The sequence below is a fragment of the Poecilia reticulata genome, linkage group LG21 (genome assembly GCF_000633615.1).
Source record: "Poecilia reticulata strain Guanapo linkage group LG21, Guppy_female_1.0+MT, whole genome shotgun sequence".
In the NCBI taxonomy this organism is placed as follows: Eukaryota; Metazoa; Chordata; class Actinopteri; order Cyprinodontiformes; family Poeciliidae; genus Poecilia; species Poecilia reticulata.
The window spans coordinates 6,205,403-6,218,468 of record NC_024351.1 but is presented as its reverse complement, the minus strand read 5'-3'; the positions used below and the strand labels follow the sequence as shown (position 1 = coordinate 6,218,468).

The 13,066-nt window shown below is 36.9% G+C and overlaps 1 protein-coding gene across 1 annotated transcript in view; it reads left to right on the top strand.

Moving 5' to 3' along the window:
* The window catches only part of LOC103457621 (low density lipoprotein receptor adapter protein 1), a 39,686-nt gene extending 26,626 nt beyond the window's left edge, over positions 1 to 13,060 (top strand). Inside the window, exons 4-10 of the mRNA XM_008397912.2 lie at positions 4,563 to 4,677; positions 5,437 to 5,509; positions 5,669 to 5,755; positions 6,553 to 6,710; positions 7,544 to 7,578; positions 8,667 to 8,695; positions 10,132 to 13,060. Of these exons, the coding sequence (XP_008396134.1) occupies positions 4,563 to 4,677; positions 5,437 to 5,509; positions 5,669 to 5,755; positions 6,553 to 6,710; positions 7,544 to 7,578; positions 8,667 to 8,695; positions 10,132 to 10,178 (544 nt within the window). The 3' untranslated portion in view covers positions 10,179 to 13,060. The remainder of the gene's footprint in view (positions 1 to 4,562; positions 4,678 to 5,436; positions 5,510 to 5,668; positions 5,756 to 6,552; positions 6,711 to 7,543; positions 7,579 to 8,666; positions 8,696 to 10,131) is intronic.
* Positions 13,061 to 13,066: the final 6 nt, after the last annotated feature.

Sequence of the window (13,066 nt, the reverse complement as noted above, 5' to 3'; positions counted from 1 at the left end):
TGATAATATACAAGAAATAATAATTTGTATCATTATTGTTGTGTGAAGGGTTTTAATATTGGGATGAAAATACATATTTTTAAAATGTCTGAAGTTAAATGGGTGTAAAAGAAAAGACACCTTTTGCTCTGTGAAATGGAAGCAGTGATAAATATTACCAGAGCTTGCAAAGATTTGATCTCCTTTTTTCCCAAGTGGAGATGTGGGAGTTTGATCAATGCGGCAGCCTGCTGGATCAGCTAAAGACTGCCTGGTTTGATTCTGAGTATTGACCACTTTGTGAGGCTTTTATTTACTGTGAGGAGCCTGATCTACATCCAGATATTGAAAGCTAATACAGTCCTCAGTGGTCCTGCTTCAAATAAAAACATCCTTCATCTAAAAGCCGACACTGATCCTCCCAGTGAGAGGAACATTGTGAGGGTGTTTGCAGCCTCCATCTGGTTGTGTGTTAATCATTCATATTCCCATGAGAGCGCTCAGTGACCAACCAGCATATCAATCAGTGAAACGGGCGGGCCTCAGGGAAAAAAAGAAAAACGCAACCCAGCTGAAATGCTGATTGACAGCCCACCTTTTAATGATGCACATTGCTCTGACTCATTGTCTGTCAGATATCTGCACTGGAGCTACAGGATATGACAGTGCTTAGGAACATTCTCAGAAACTATTATTATTATTTTGCTTTTGTTTCGTAGACTGTTGTCTTTTTACAATTGTCTAAAAAAATGTTTCCACGTTGACTTGAAGCTAGAAGAGAAGTAGTTAATTTCTGCGTTCGCAGCAGGTGTTTTGGGTGGATGTTTTTGGCTTTGATGTCTGGTTTTCTATTGAGGCTTTGTTCTGTAAATATTTTAATATTTTCAATGATATTCACTTTCTGCCTCACACACACCGGTGCTCTACACTGAGAAAAGATCAAAGGCTTGCGGTCCAGAGGGGCCTGTCAGAGATATGATGCAGACTGACGGCTCGGCTTCTGTTGTTCAGACCCAGTGTGATGCTGACAATTATTTATTTATTTATTTTAGATTGTTATTTCAAGCTGAAGGACACTGATGCTTTTTATGTTGTCACAACAGTGCCAGTTACTTATTATTTTTACGAAAGGATCCTAAATGTGTATTTATGTAAGCTGTTTCTGATGACTGATTTGTCTGCCGGATGGGATTAGATGTTCCGGTAAGGATTAATGTTTTGCACATTCACAAGTTATCAAACTTATGATGCTTGCCACACACAATGAAATCTGTGTAACACCAGGAACAAAAGCAAAAGATAAAAGATACAAGTTGATACATATCAACTTGTATCCAAGATGCTCAAGTTTTTATTCAGTATGAAAAGACAATTATGAGTCTGTCTTGCATTTCAGGGGCATAAAAATATGCATGTTTAAGCAAATATTGTTTACATTCCAAATTGGCCATGATGGTCAGATACTTAAGAGAGGATTGTGTGACTAAGCTTGGACAACACTATAAAATATAAGCACTTTGAATTGTTCCACCTCCATTTCAAGAATACATTTAGATGATCAGAAAAGACAGCTAAATCGTTTTGGAAAAGTGCATTTGAACAGGCTGCATTTCTTTTGCCATGCATCCCATTGCTGCAAATGGAACGGCATAATGTTTGACAAAATCACCTTTTTTTTTTCCCTTCATGCTTAGATCCAGGTAAAATACTATTTTAGATGCACCAACATGCGTGGTAAGATAAGAAGCCACGCCACGGCAGCTTAAGAAATCAAGGCACAGGAACAGCAAATATGTTTTGTCGCCTTCACTGCGTTACAAGTGCTTCCCTTCAAAACTGTGTTTTTAAAAGGAAAAAATCTGCAACAACCACTCAAACACTTTTTGATCTGAGCTCGGAGCAGTTAGCCTGACAGGCATGTATGTGCGCGGTTTACAGTGTCAACCTGCTCAAGCCTGTTGATAATATCCACAGAGGAACAGAAAAAGCCTGCCAACTCTACCAAAAAAGGCACAAGGTTTGTGTTTATATTATAATAGGAGTGTAAAAAAAAAAAATAAGCGCTTTCTGTGCTGTTGTAACTAACTTTTCTAAACCATGAGTAAATTAGAACATATTTTTGTGTTAGAACATCATTCTGGCAAAGCGGCATATTAAAAAAAAACATTTAACCTACTTCCTATTTCTACCACCTTCTATTACTATTATTAGTTTTTACGTTCATATAAAAAAACTAAAGCAATAAAAAAGAGCTTAATTTTATTGTAGGCACATTCCCTTATTGCATGCCAATTAGTTGAACATGCAGTAGATTTGTTTGTTTTTTGTTAGTATATTCTTGAACTAGCAATAAAATTAAGCAACATGATTTATTCTGGTCTGATATTATTTGCCTGGTTTGACACAACACCTGAGCTTCTGTCATCAAAATGTATAATAGAAGCTAATTTTTAATAGTTTCAAACAGGAAGTGGAAAGATATAAAAATATATACATTTATATATAGATGAGTATAACATAGTTTAGGTAATTAAATGCTAAAATAGGTCAAAAAATATTCTTAAGAGAACTTAAGTCATAAAACACCAAGATCAAATGAGTAGCAGATATGAAATAGACTTTGCGTATTTATTTTCGGACAGCTTGAAAGCTAAAACATCGTACCATAAATATTACTGATAGTTCACGAGTACTCATATTGGATACAATATTCTTAATAATTTGATTGTTAATCATTTTTAGCAAGTAATTTCTTCCAAACACAAAATTTGAATCAACATGTACATATTTGTCTTCTCTCTCTATTAAGGCTGGGTTATTACATCATTCTGTTTTAACTGTTCATAGAACAATAAACTTATAATAAAATGTTGCGCATGTTGCCTTGTCTGCCCCTCGGCTGCATTCCCCGATTGGGTGAACCCAAAAAAAAAAAAAAAAATCCTAATAGCAATTTAACAGAGCACAGGTTAATGTTTAACTATTATAATAGTCACATTTCTGTTGAGCAGTCGCAGCAGTTGCTGCTATCAGGCTTATTTTTCAGCCTTAAATAGGTCAAACCTCTCAGTATTTTCTCTATGCATTTTTTACGCAATTACAGCCCAAATATAAGTTAGAGCGTGGGGAGAGCCGTGTGTCCTGGGCATTGCAATGTGGGTCATGCAGCAGTGTTGCAAGCCGGCAAACAAAATAAGAGGGAGTGATGCGAGCACTGCTGATTTCATGCTCGTTAGTTGATCTTAAAATTACTTCGTTTTTTTTTTGTTGCTTTTTTTCTGCCCTCCCTCTCTTCTTTGAAGTTCGGCTGCAAATGAGTGCCGGCCATCCAGATATCCATCTTGCACACAGTTTACAAGTTACTGTAATGACGACAGATCAGACAGTCATCCGGTGTCAGCCGTCAGCAGTGATGCTCTTACAGATCCTGCTCGCTGACTTGATTGATGTAAGATTAGACATTTGGGTTCCAGATCAGACTTTGAGAGAGAAGGAAGAACACCTCCTTGTCCTTGTGCTGCTTTCAAGAAAAGGCTGCTTGGTGACAAAGGTCAGGAGCATCGCTGGCTGCGGCTCATGTTCGCAGCTGTTTAAAGGAGCAGGCATGAAGCATGCTGCATGTCCTGATTCCCTTATATAGAAACATATGGTGACTCAAGATCAATACTGCTTCTGATTAAAATCTGACACAGCAAATTTGGCGGTCATTTGTCTAAGTGAAGCCACAGATGCTTCAGTATGAGGTTAAAACGGCTGAATGAAATTTATTTTGATTCCTTTCCAATAATTTGTGACAATCAACTTAAATGTAAAAACTCTGTTAGATTCCAAATAGAGTAAAACAGGTTGACATATTTGTTTTTTCCAGTGTGGAGGCGGTGACACCAGAGACCATTTTTGTTTGGGACTGAAACTTCGGGACAGTTGAACCAAAGTTTATATTCTTCATTTGAGAAACTTATTTTGTGGTTAATAAGATTAATAATAGGTTGGACTACATTGCTTGTCATGCTAAGTTTTTAATACATTAATTTTCTCACACTACAACCTCATTCTATCTTTACTATATAAATTTTTTTATTCAATAATTTGTGTTCGAAAAGCATGTAATAAACACTTTTATATGACATCTGACGGAGAAACTGCTGTTATTATCCAACCCAGTAGAAATGGGTATTCAGTATCTAGAATAGAAATGTAACTTGCATTAAAAAAAATCTGTATAATTAAAACTAATTTAAACTGCAATTTCTTGGTGGGAACAAATTTCAAATAAAAACAGGCAAATAAAAATGTGATTTTCAGTAACGTCACTTTTGCACAGTTAATTATTCAGTTGGTTATTTAAATGTCCTGATATTACTTATAAAATAATTTTAAAAGCACATGTGTATTGCTGTTGTTGGTTAACATTGAAGATTTCCTTTTGCGTAGAAACGCCTTTTTTTTAGGGATCAGTTTGCTCATTGTTGGGTTGATCTGTGATTAATTTACATATTTGGGCTGATTATCTGTTAAAGACAGAACATTTAAAGATTAGGTCACATATTTTTCCTCTTTCATTTTCCTGTCCTGTCTTCCAGAATCTCATACTGCACCGCAGATAAAACTCAGGACAAGGTCTTCGCTTACATTTCCCAAAGCCAGTTCAACGAGACTCTCGAGTGTCATGCATTCCTCTGCCAAAAAAGAAAAGTTGTAAGTGTGCAAAATCCTCCAACCACGTGTATATGCCAACAGTTATGTAGATGGTTTTCACCAGCAGGCTACTGGATTTTAATCTTAGTCTGGAGATTTAGTTTTTGATGAAGACCCTCAAGAACGAAGGAACAGGACTCTGGTTGTTGTGTGGCGCCATCTTGTGGCAGTCCTGTTAATGGCATTTTGAATTTTGATGAGTTTTTATAGTCAATATTGGCTCATTTATTCAAAACATCTTATGTTAAATATTTTTTTCATTGCAGTAAAAATGTAACTTTTTTATAGATGGTTTTATTTATTTATTTTTTGCATTTTTATGCTCTACTACCCAGCCTCATACAAACCCAAATTGTGACCGCTTTCACATTTGATCAAGTTAGAAATATGCTGCCTAATACATCTATGGAACATCTTCTATGCCTCCTCACCACTTAAACAGACTTTCATGTGGCTGATAACTCCAGACTTTGATGCCAGCTCCTTCCAAATCCTTTGCAAAGCCTCTGCTGCCAAATTATCTTCCAACTGGACAGTTCCATCTGGTTGTCAAATGTATTTATAGTAACATCTGTTACAGAAACGTATCACAACTTAATATGCTCGGATTCTTGTCCTAGGGCTGCTGTTGTATCCTTTAAATCCACAACAAATGCATCTGTTTCTTTTCAATAGCCAAGAATTGTTTTCTACTAATGTCAAAGAGAAGGAACACCCGCCGTTTTTCATTGCTTTCCTGCCTTTCTCTCTCTCCTCCAGGCTCAGGCTGTGACCTTAACAGTAGCTCAGGCATTTAAAGTAGCATTAGATCTTTGGGAAATTGCTCAGGAAGGTAAGTCAGTGTCGATGTAAATGCATCCTAATTGTTATGCTTAAACATTATTTAAATAAAAAAAAAACCCTGCTTGGTCTTTGGGACATTTCAAATAAAATTATGATAAAATTGTAGCTCTCCGTTTTAGGATTCTGAGAATAGCCTTTCTGTGCGCAGACAAAAGCAAGAAGGCAAGGAGCTGCTGCTCCTGCGCAGCCAATGATGGACAGATGGTAACGACAGAGATGCAGTGTGTTCCGACAGGTGAGATAATTTATTTATTTTTTTTTATGCGTCCCCTTACATGTGTTCCTGCGCAACAAATTGGGCTCTGCAGTAACAGTCAGAGACAAGATACTATCAGAAGGTTTAGGAGATTCCTGTTGCAAGGACACATTACTTCTTATCATTTGAGAAACTTTTTATTGGAACTTTAACTTGGGTAAGCTGGTTCCTTGGATAACAAGTAACCAGTTTGCACAGAGACCTTCCTACTCTCTTGCTATTTGAACCGAAGGCAGCAGTAGTAAAAAAAGATATCCAGACATTTCCACATATTGGAAGATTTCTTGCTTCTTTGCAGTGAGTTATACTTCCTTCACTGACCTTTACAGTTTATTATGTGGCTACCATAATGAGGCCTGTGAATATGTACCTGCCGACCTACACAAATTTAACTGTCACTCCTCACATTCGGAAAAACAAATCCCCCTAATTATGAATAACCATTAGTCTTAAAGGCTAGCAGCAGTTTCTAAATTTGTGCTGGCCTTGACATTTATAGGTCAAAATGTTCTTGGCTCCTCAGAGGGTCGAAAAATCTTTACCACTAAATTGTTCTTTTTTTTTTTTTTCTTTTTTTTTTTAGCTCAAGCCTGAATGTTAAAATTTATGTGATGATGTGAAACATTTAACAACAAAAACTGAAGAAATCAGCATGGGAGTAAATGTTTTCACAGCACCGATTCAAAGTCTGACTTCTCTTCTCAGTTTTGCCTGGATGTTTTCTGTCCATTTATTCCCTCGTCTGATTCTAACTGTCCTCTCTGGATCTCCGTCAGCCTCCCATTCGCACCTGCAGTCCCCGTCGCATTCATCGGTGCATAAGCCCACCGCGATGGAGGAGAACCCCCGGAGGCCCTTCTTCTCCGCTTCTCTTAGCTCGCCGTCGCCTCGCAGTAACCCCACCCGGAGACGTCCGATTAAACATGACTCGTGGGTAGGTAACCAGCTTAACTCCCCTAAAAGTGAAGCAACAAGCGATGCCTGAAACTTTTTTTTTTTTTCACTGTCAGAACACAAGGAAACGTGTTTTACTGTTACGATTGAATCCCAAAGACTTATAGTAGTTATCCAAAATGTTTGTTTACATGTCTAACAATTTGAATAGGATTTTCCAGTCTGCATAGCAAAATCATACCCTCTGAAGCAAATGTAGGTTTGGGCTTGGAGTTGGTGTTTAGATGTCATCTGTTTTGTATTCAAGTTTCTGACTTGAGAAAACTGCTGATTGTTTTATCTGAGCCAAAGTTTTAATTATCCTAAGCACGGCTGTACATTTTACTGTAGGGAACGTGTGCTGGAAATCGGTAAAAGTGGAGATTAAAGCAGAGAAAACTGCAATCTTGGCCTTTGGATGTAGAGGGGATTTAATTTCTTCATTCAGTTGCAAATGTTTAACACTAGATGTCGCTGTGTTTATTAAAAATATCTGCGCTTCCTCTTGGAACATTTTTACCTAGTATGGATGAATGTTAGTTTATTATCTATGCTGCTTTTGTATGTTTACCCTTCTTCCACATCCGCCTCATATTGTATTTTCAGACTGATGTGTGCGAATAATGATTTGGGTGCAGAAATGGTGCCTAAAGATACGAAACTAAAGGAAAGACAAATTCTGGAGTTTGATTTCTGCAACCTTTGCTTAGAAATAAGTAGATGTGTCTTTTGAACAACAAATGGTCTGAGGAAAAAGCTGACTTAGTGGAGATGCTGAATTATGACTTTCAGGACTTTATGTCTGTATTGATCTACATTGTTGTGCCTCAACAGGATGTGGAGGACGGATTCGATGATGTTTTCTCGAGGTAACGTTTCCTTTTACGACTGCAGATTTTGCAGCTGTTAAATCTGTTCATTTGTAGGATTAACAAGATATTTAGACATTCCAACAAAAAGTCCAACACCTAAATCTGTCATTTATGGGAAAGCGTCAAAGGACACTGACGAGTTGCAGCAAATAAAAACCTCAACATGGTTCAAACATCTCTTCTGAAAGACTAAAAACCTGAATCACATTGAGATGTCGTTTTATTTCTGTTTAATGCTGCAGGCGCTGATTAGATAAGATTAATGAGTTTGCCTTTAAGACGCATAGAAATAAGCATAGGTTTAATAAATTAAGTAATATGAACATTTCTTTTAAAGAAAAGATGGCACAATGATATCAATATGGGACAAACTACACTGGGAAAATGTTTTCATATGAAGTGATTTTTGATTAATCTAGTTTAGGTTGGTAAAATTTGGATCTCATCACCTGTTAGACTTGCTAGTGCCCACCACCGGTTATAGAGTCTGAACATGTAATTTTACTATGACAGTGGTAAAATATTATTAATTGCATGAAAGCAGCAGCACAAACACTTACGGTTTCCCAAAGTTTTGTAGTTTCCAGCTTCTGCTGCATTTGATGATGCTCAAAAGTAATTTTAATGATCAGTGTCCACGCAGGTCGAGAATCAGTCCTGTGTAAAACACCTCTTGGCATAATATTCTGAAAGTCATTCAGGTGGAGCCTCTGTGCTTACAGCTAAGGCAAGTGGATCCCACAATTAATGACTTCGGATTCTGCTCTCGTAGGTTTAATTAAACAATTCAGTTTGGGTTTGGGAGTTTTTAAATGAATGTCGACCTCATATAGCTGCTGGCTCAGCGGAGACTTGCGTCTATAATTAAAACTTATTGAAATGTTGCGAGTTATCTTTTAAAGACAGTAATTTATGCTTCGTCTGAGTCTTGAATATATTGTTGCTGGAATAAAAGCAACACGTGTTCATGTTTACTGAGTATTATCTTTTCTTCCTCTTTATGAAATCACTTTTGATCACCTGAGTTATCAGTTACCTCCGGCTCAGATTGCTATGATTTGTTTTGTCTCTTTTTTGGCATGCAGCAACATGGAGGTAGAAGAAGCAGACACTGGTAAGGGATGATGATCCTGTACTGAATACTTTGTGTGTATATTGACTATAATGTCTTTGTAATTATTCTCTCTGTGCATCAGTGAGCAAAATATGTAACAAAAATGATCCCTACACCTCCTGGGTTAGCCAGGAAAAATCTGAAATATGATGGAAGTATTTTCAAGGTTTGGCTAAGAACAGAAAGAAAAAAAAAAAAAACGGAAAAAGACAATAAATAAGAAATATATACACATAGTATGTAAATTATGGTCATATAAAGATATAACTTGAAATGAAACAAATGTCATGAAGGAAAAAAAATAAGAAAATAAAAAATAGGAACATTAAACAAACAAAAAAAACCTTCTATTTATATTCAGTGGAAAAAGGAGTTGGAAGGCGTCATTACTTAAGTCCTACTCATAATTGACTCATCCAGCATGTGAATTGTGTATTACAGTCTACAATGTAGATTCCAATTATGCCCAACGTTATAAATATTTACACATCTAATCAGTCGGGTTCTGCTAATGACCTGATTATTTGACTCAGGTGTGTTTATGCAGAAAGACATCTAAAAGTTGCAGGATGCCAGAACTCAGGGACTGGATTTGAAGGCACCTGGTCTAACGTAAAATATAAGATTTTTGTTTTTAGACATGGATGTATTTAAAATAGCTTAATAAAATTACAGTTTTAGAAAACATTGTTAATTACCATGTGGGATAAATTGGACTTTTAAAAGAGAGATTCATTAACATCTCAAATCATTACTGTTTCAAATGATGCATTTAATGGCGTGCATCATTAAACCCACTAAAATTTTTTTTGTAATTAATGTTAGTTTTCAGCAAGACAAATGTCCTCATCAGCCTTATTTGTTGGCCTTCTAAAAAAAGAGAATACTATGAGAGTAAATTTAAAAGCTGAAAGAAAAGAGGAAACGTTTTACAGCCGGGAGTTGTAGTTTTGATTCCAGCTTCCTCCTATTGCATGTCGATGAGCCCCTGAGCAAGGCACTTGACCACAAGTGGCCTACCGATCTGCATGTTGGTGCTTAAACATGTGAGTTTGAGAGGGAACGGGCGAATGTGTGTGTAGTGAAAAGCATCGTGAGTGGTCACTACGGATGGAAAAGAAGTATATAAGTTCAGTCAGTTTAAAACTTTCCCATTGTGACAACTATGTGAGAGAAATTATGTGAGAGAAATTTAATATTTTCTGCCTGTCTGTCAGAGAAGCCTCTCAGGTTGATTTCTGCCCATTTACTGTCATTTCAATCATTCAAATGGACATCTCCTGTACGGCCTTAACCGCATTTTATCTTCCCACTGCTCTCAGATTGTTATCCTTTGAGAATCCTCTGATCTCCTTTTTCTGAATTAAAGTTTCACGTTTCCGACTTCTTACAGCAACGTTTTCTCTTCTTTCTTTTCCCCGTCTTCTCTCTGACAGACTGGCCGAGCCCCACTCCGAACCCGTCTCTGACAATGCAGCTCTGAGTCCCTGGGAGGTCTCTGCAGAGAATCTGCTGCCGTTCGGCAACAATTATTTTCAATAGCACCAGCTGGCAATAGCTGCCCGTCATAGAAACTTAACAGAAAGCACACACTGGTGCCCAAGACGGGCAGAAAACAAACAACATATTCTACACAGTCCCAGTCAGGGACGCAGTGATATTTTTGTGCAGAGGAGCCAAAATGAGCTGACATTATAAAAGGATCTCCATCTTGCAGTCTGCTTGCTATAAGCAGTACATCATGACTTGCATTCAGATTCGTACAAACTACCCAGTGAAATATGACTCACTCAGTGAACAGTGCATAAATGTCAAGAAAGAACAAAGTATCTACACAGTGAAATTCTGATCACAGTAAAAGCTGCCTAAAAAGTCTATTCATCACAATCCAGAAATGTGTTTTTACTCACTTGCTTGTGGAAATGGGAAAGCCCTTTAATCTTTTTTTTGGCTGCCAACTTCTCTGAAAGGAATCCAATGTTTGAATCATCAGATGCTGGCCTAATACGGAATAAATTACACTGTACAAGTGTCGCCTAGATCATGTTTTTCTCACCGTGCCAGATTCAAACCTTCAAACCATCCATTGTTACTGTTCTGACTATATCAACAAATCGCATCAAGTACTAAATGGAAGTTTAAATATATGGCAAATCAACCAGGAACCTGGAAGCAAGTCAAACACTTAGGCAACTATGTGGCGAAGACAACTTGGGACTTTTCTTGCGGAGCCAAACAACAGTCCAAAAAGTGAAAATATTTGGTTGAGTGGACAAAAAAAAAGGTATTGTTGATGTCTGAAGCCGGAGGAGAATTGGCAGACTGATTTGAGGACATAAAAAGAGAAGCAGTAGCTCAGTTGTTACAACCAAAGTGTGTGGGATACAATCTCTGAATCCACAACATGACAAATATTAGAGCAGGACGCAAGATGGAAAACCAGGAGTTCACTCCTGCTTCAGTAAAGGCTCATCAAAACGTGATGACGGCCTAATGTTCAGATGGTGGGGTCAGAATTTGGTGTGACATCATGAAGCATGGTTCCATCTTGCCTTGTTTTTGGCTTTTGGTCGTGGTACAATGGTATGGTGATTATGTTTTTGCCACACTTTTGACTCTTTAGGACCTAATGAGTTTTGGTTTAAAAGTTCCAGCATTGTTGATAACCACGACTTTATGACTATCCATCCCTTAGTGGTTACTTTAAGCAGGAAAATGCAATTACAAAACATAAAAATGCCCATCAAGTTGATGTATCCCAATTGCCTCCATTGTCACCAGATCATAAAGTTGGGCGATAGAAAATGTACATTATGGATGGTCATTAGATAAAAATTTCCCAGTAATAAAAACAACTGGGACTGTGCCAGAATACGATCTTTAAACAAAAAGGAAAGGGAAATGTGTCTCATTAATTATTATGATCTTCAAAATAAAGGTTTTTACTACCTGCCATGTTGGTTCGGCACATAAAGAGCTTTGGAAAGAGACATTGTCGTGTTTGGCTCCATCTGTCTGGAACATTTTGCAGCAGAATCTGTCACTGTCAAGTTTAACTTCATTGTTGTTCTCTAAACATTTTTCAAGTGGTTTTTAAAAACTCCAAAAACCTCTACATGTTTTTAAAATGTTCTCTCAGGAACATTGCTTTTAAACTTACTGCACCTGGGTCAGCTGATTGTTATGTTGCTTTAATCTGCCTGTTTTTTTTAAGTCATTTACAAATTAGTATTCTATAACATTTGAACATTTTTTTTTCAACTAATTTACTTTATCACTCTATTTTATAACAGCTTACCTGGGACTGTTTTGAAAATGAAACCTCATCTTTCAATGGGACTCACTTGTATAAAAAAGGGAATATGAATAAATTAATTCTCTACACAATCAAGCTTATTTGTCTTGTTAACTTATATTTATGGCTTAAATTATAAATATAATGTTATACTAACTGAAATTCCCAACTTCTCGTCAGTATTTATAAATAATGATGTGCACAAGAGGCACACGCATAGTTTCAAGCATAATTAATTTTTAATAGTTCTAATAGTTAACATATATAATTAATGAATTGAGGCTTGAATCAGGCTTAAAACATTAAAGCAATCTACTTACATTTATTTATATATTTTTTACTTTTAATGTCTTATTTCACCAACTCATCATTAAATCCAGCAGCGGCTCCTCTCTCTGGCAGGAACAGGTTGGCATTACAGCAACATTACTTTCAGCTGTTTCACTGGTGTGCTTTTTAATCGCCCACATTTATCATCATCTCATTTATTCAGCCGTCACTGTACATAAAGATGGTGTCAGTGTTAAAGAAAAGTGATGATGCTGCAGTAAAACTGTAATTTCACCTCCTACGTCTTTGAGTAAAGGTACCTATTTCCTAATGTTGTATTTTTCATTGTGGTGAGCATATTGTATTGCTGTAAATGGTGTAGAATCAGGGTTTTATGCAAGTTTTTTCTTTTTTTTTTTTTAAAGCTATTTATCATTCCTGAGATGTATATGTGTGGTTTGTACAAATTTTAACGTATGATACCTTTACAGCTGCAGGAATCTGCTTTTACTCAGTCACATGCACATCAGTAGTCGCAGGTTAAACTCATGTATGCCTTTTCAAACCTTTTTGTGTAACTCTAGAAAACACAGTTCATCCCCAGGATCTGTCCCCGTGAGTGGAAACGATTTGCCCGAAATCTCATTACAGATTTAGACTGAGCACTTTATTTTTATTCGTTTCTTAGATGACGCTCATTGTAAGAAGGGTATTATTTTGTCCCGGAGTGTTACTGAAGAGGTCTCTTCTCTCTGTATTCATGGCACCCTGGCTGAGAATGAGAATAATTGTGACGCAGGGGCGGG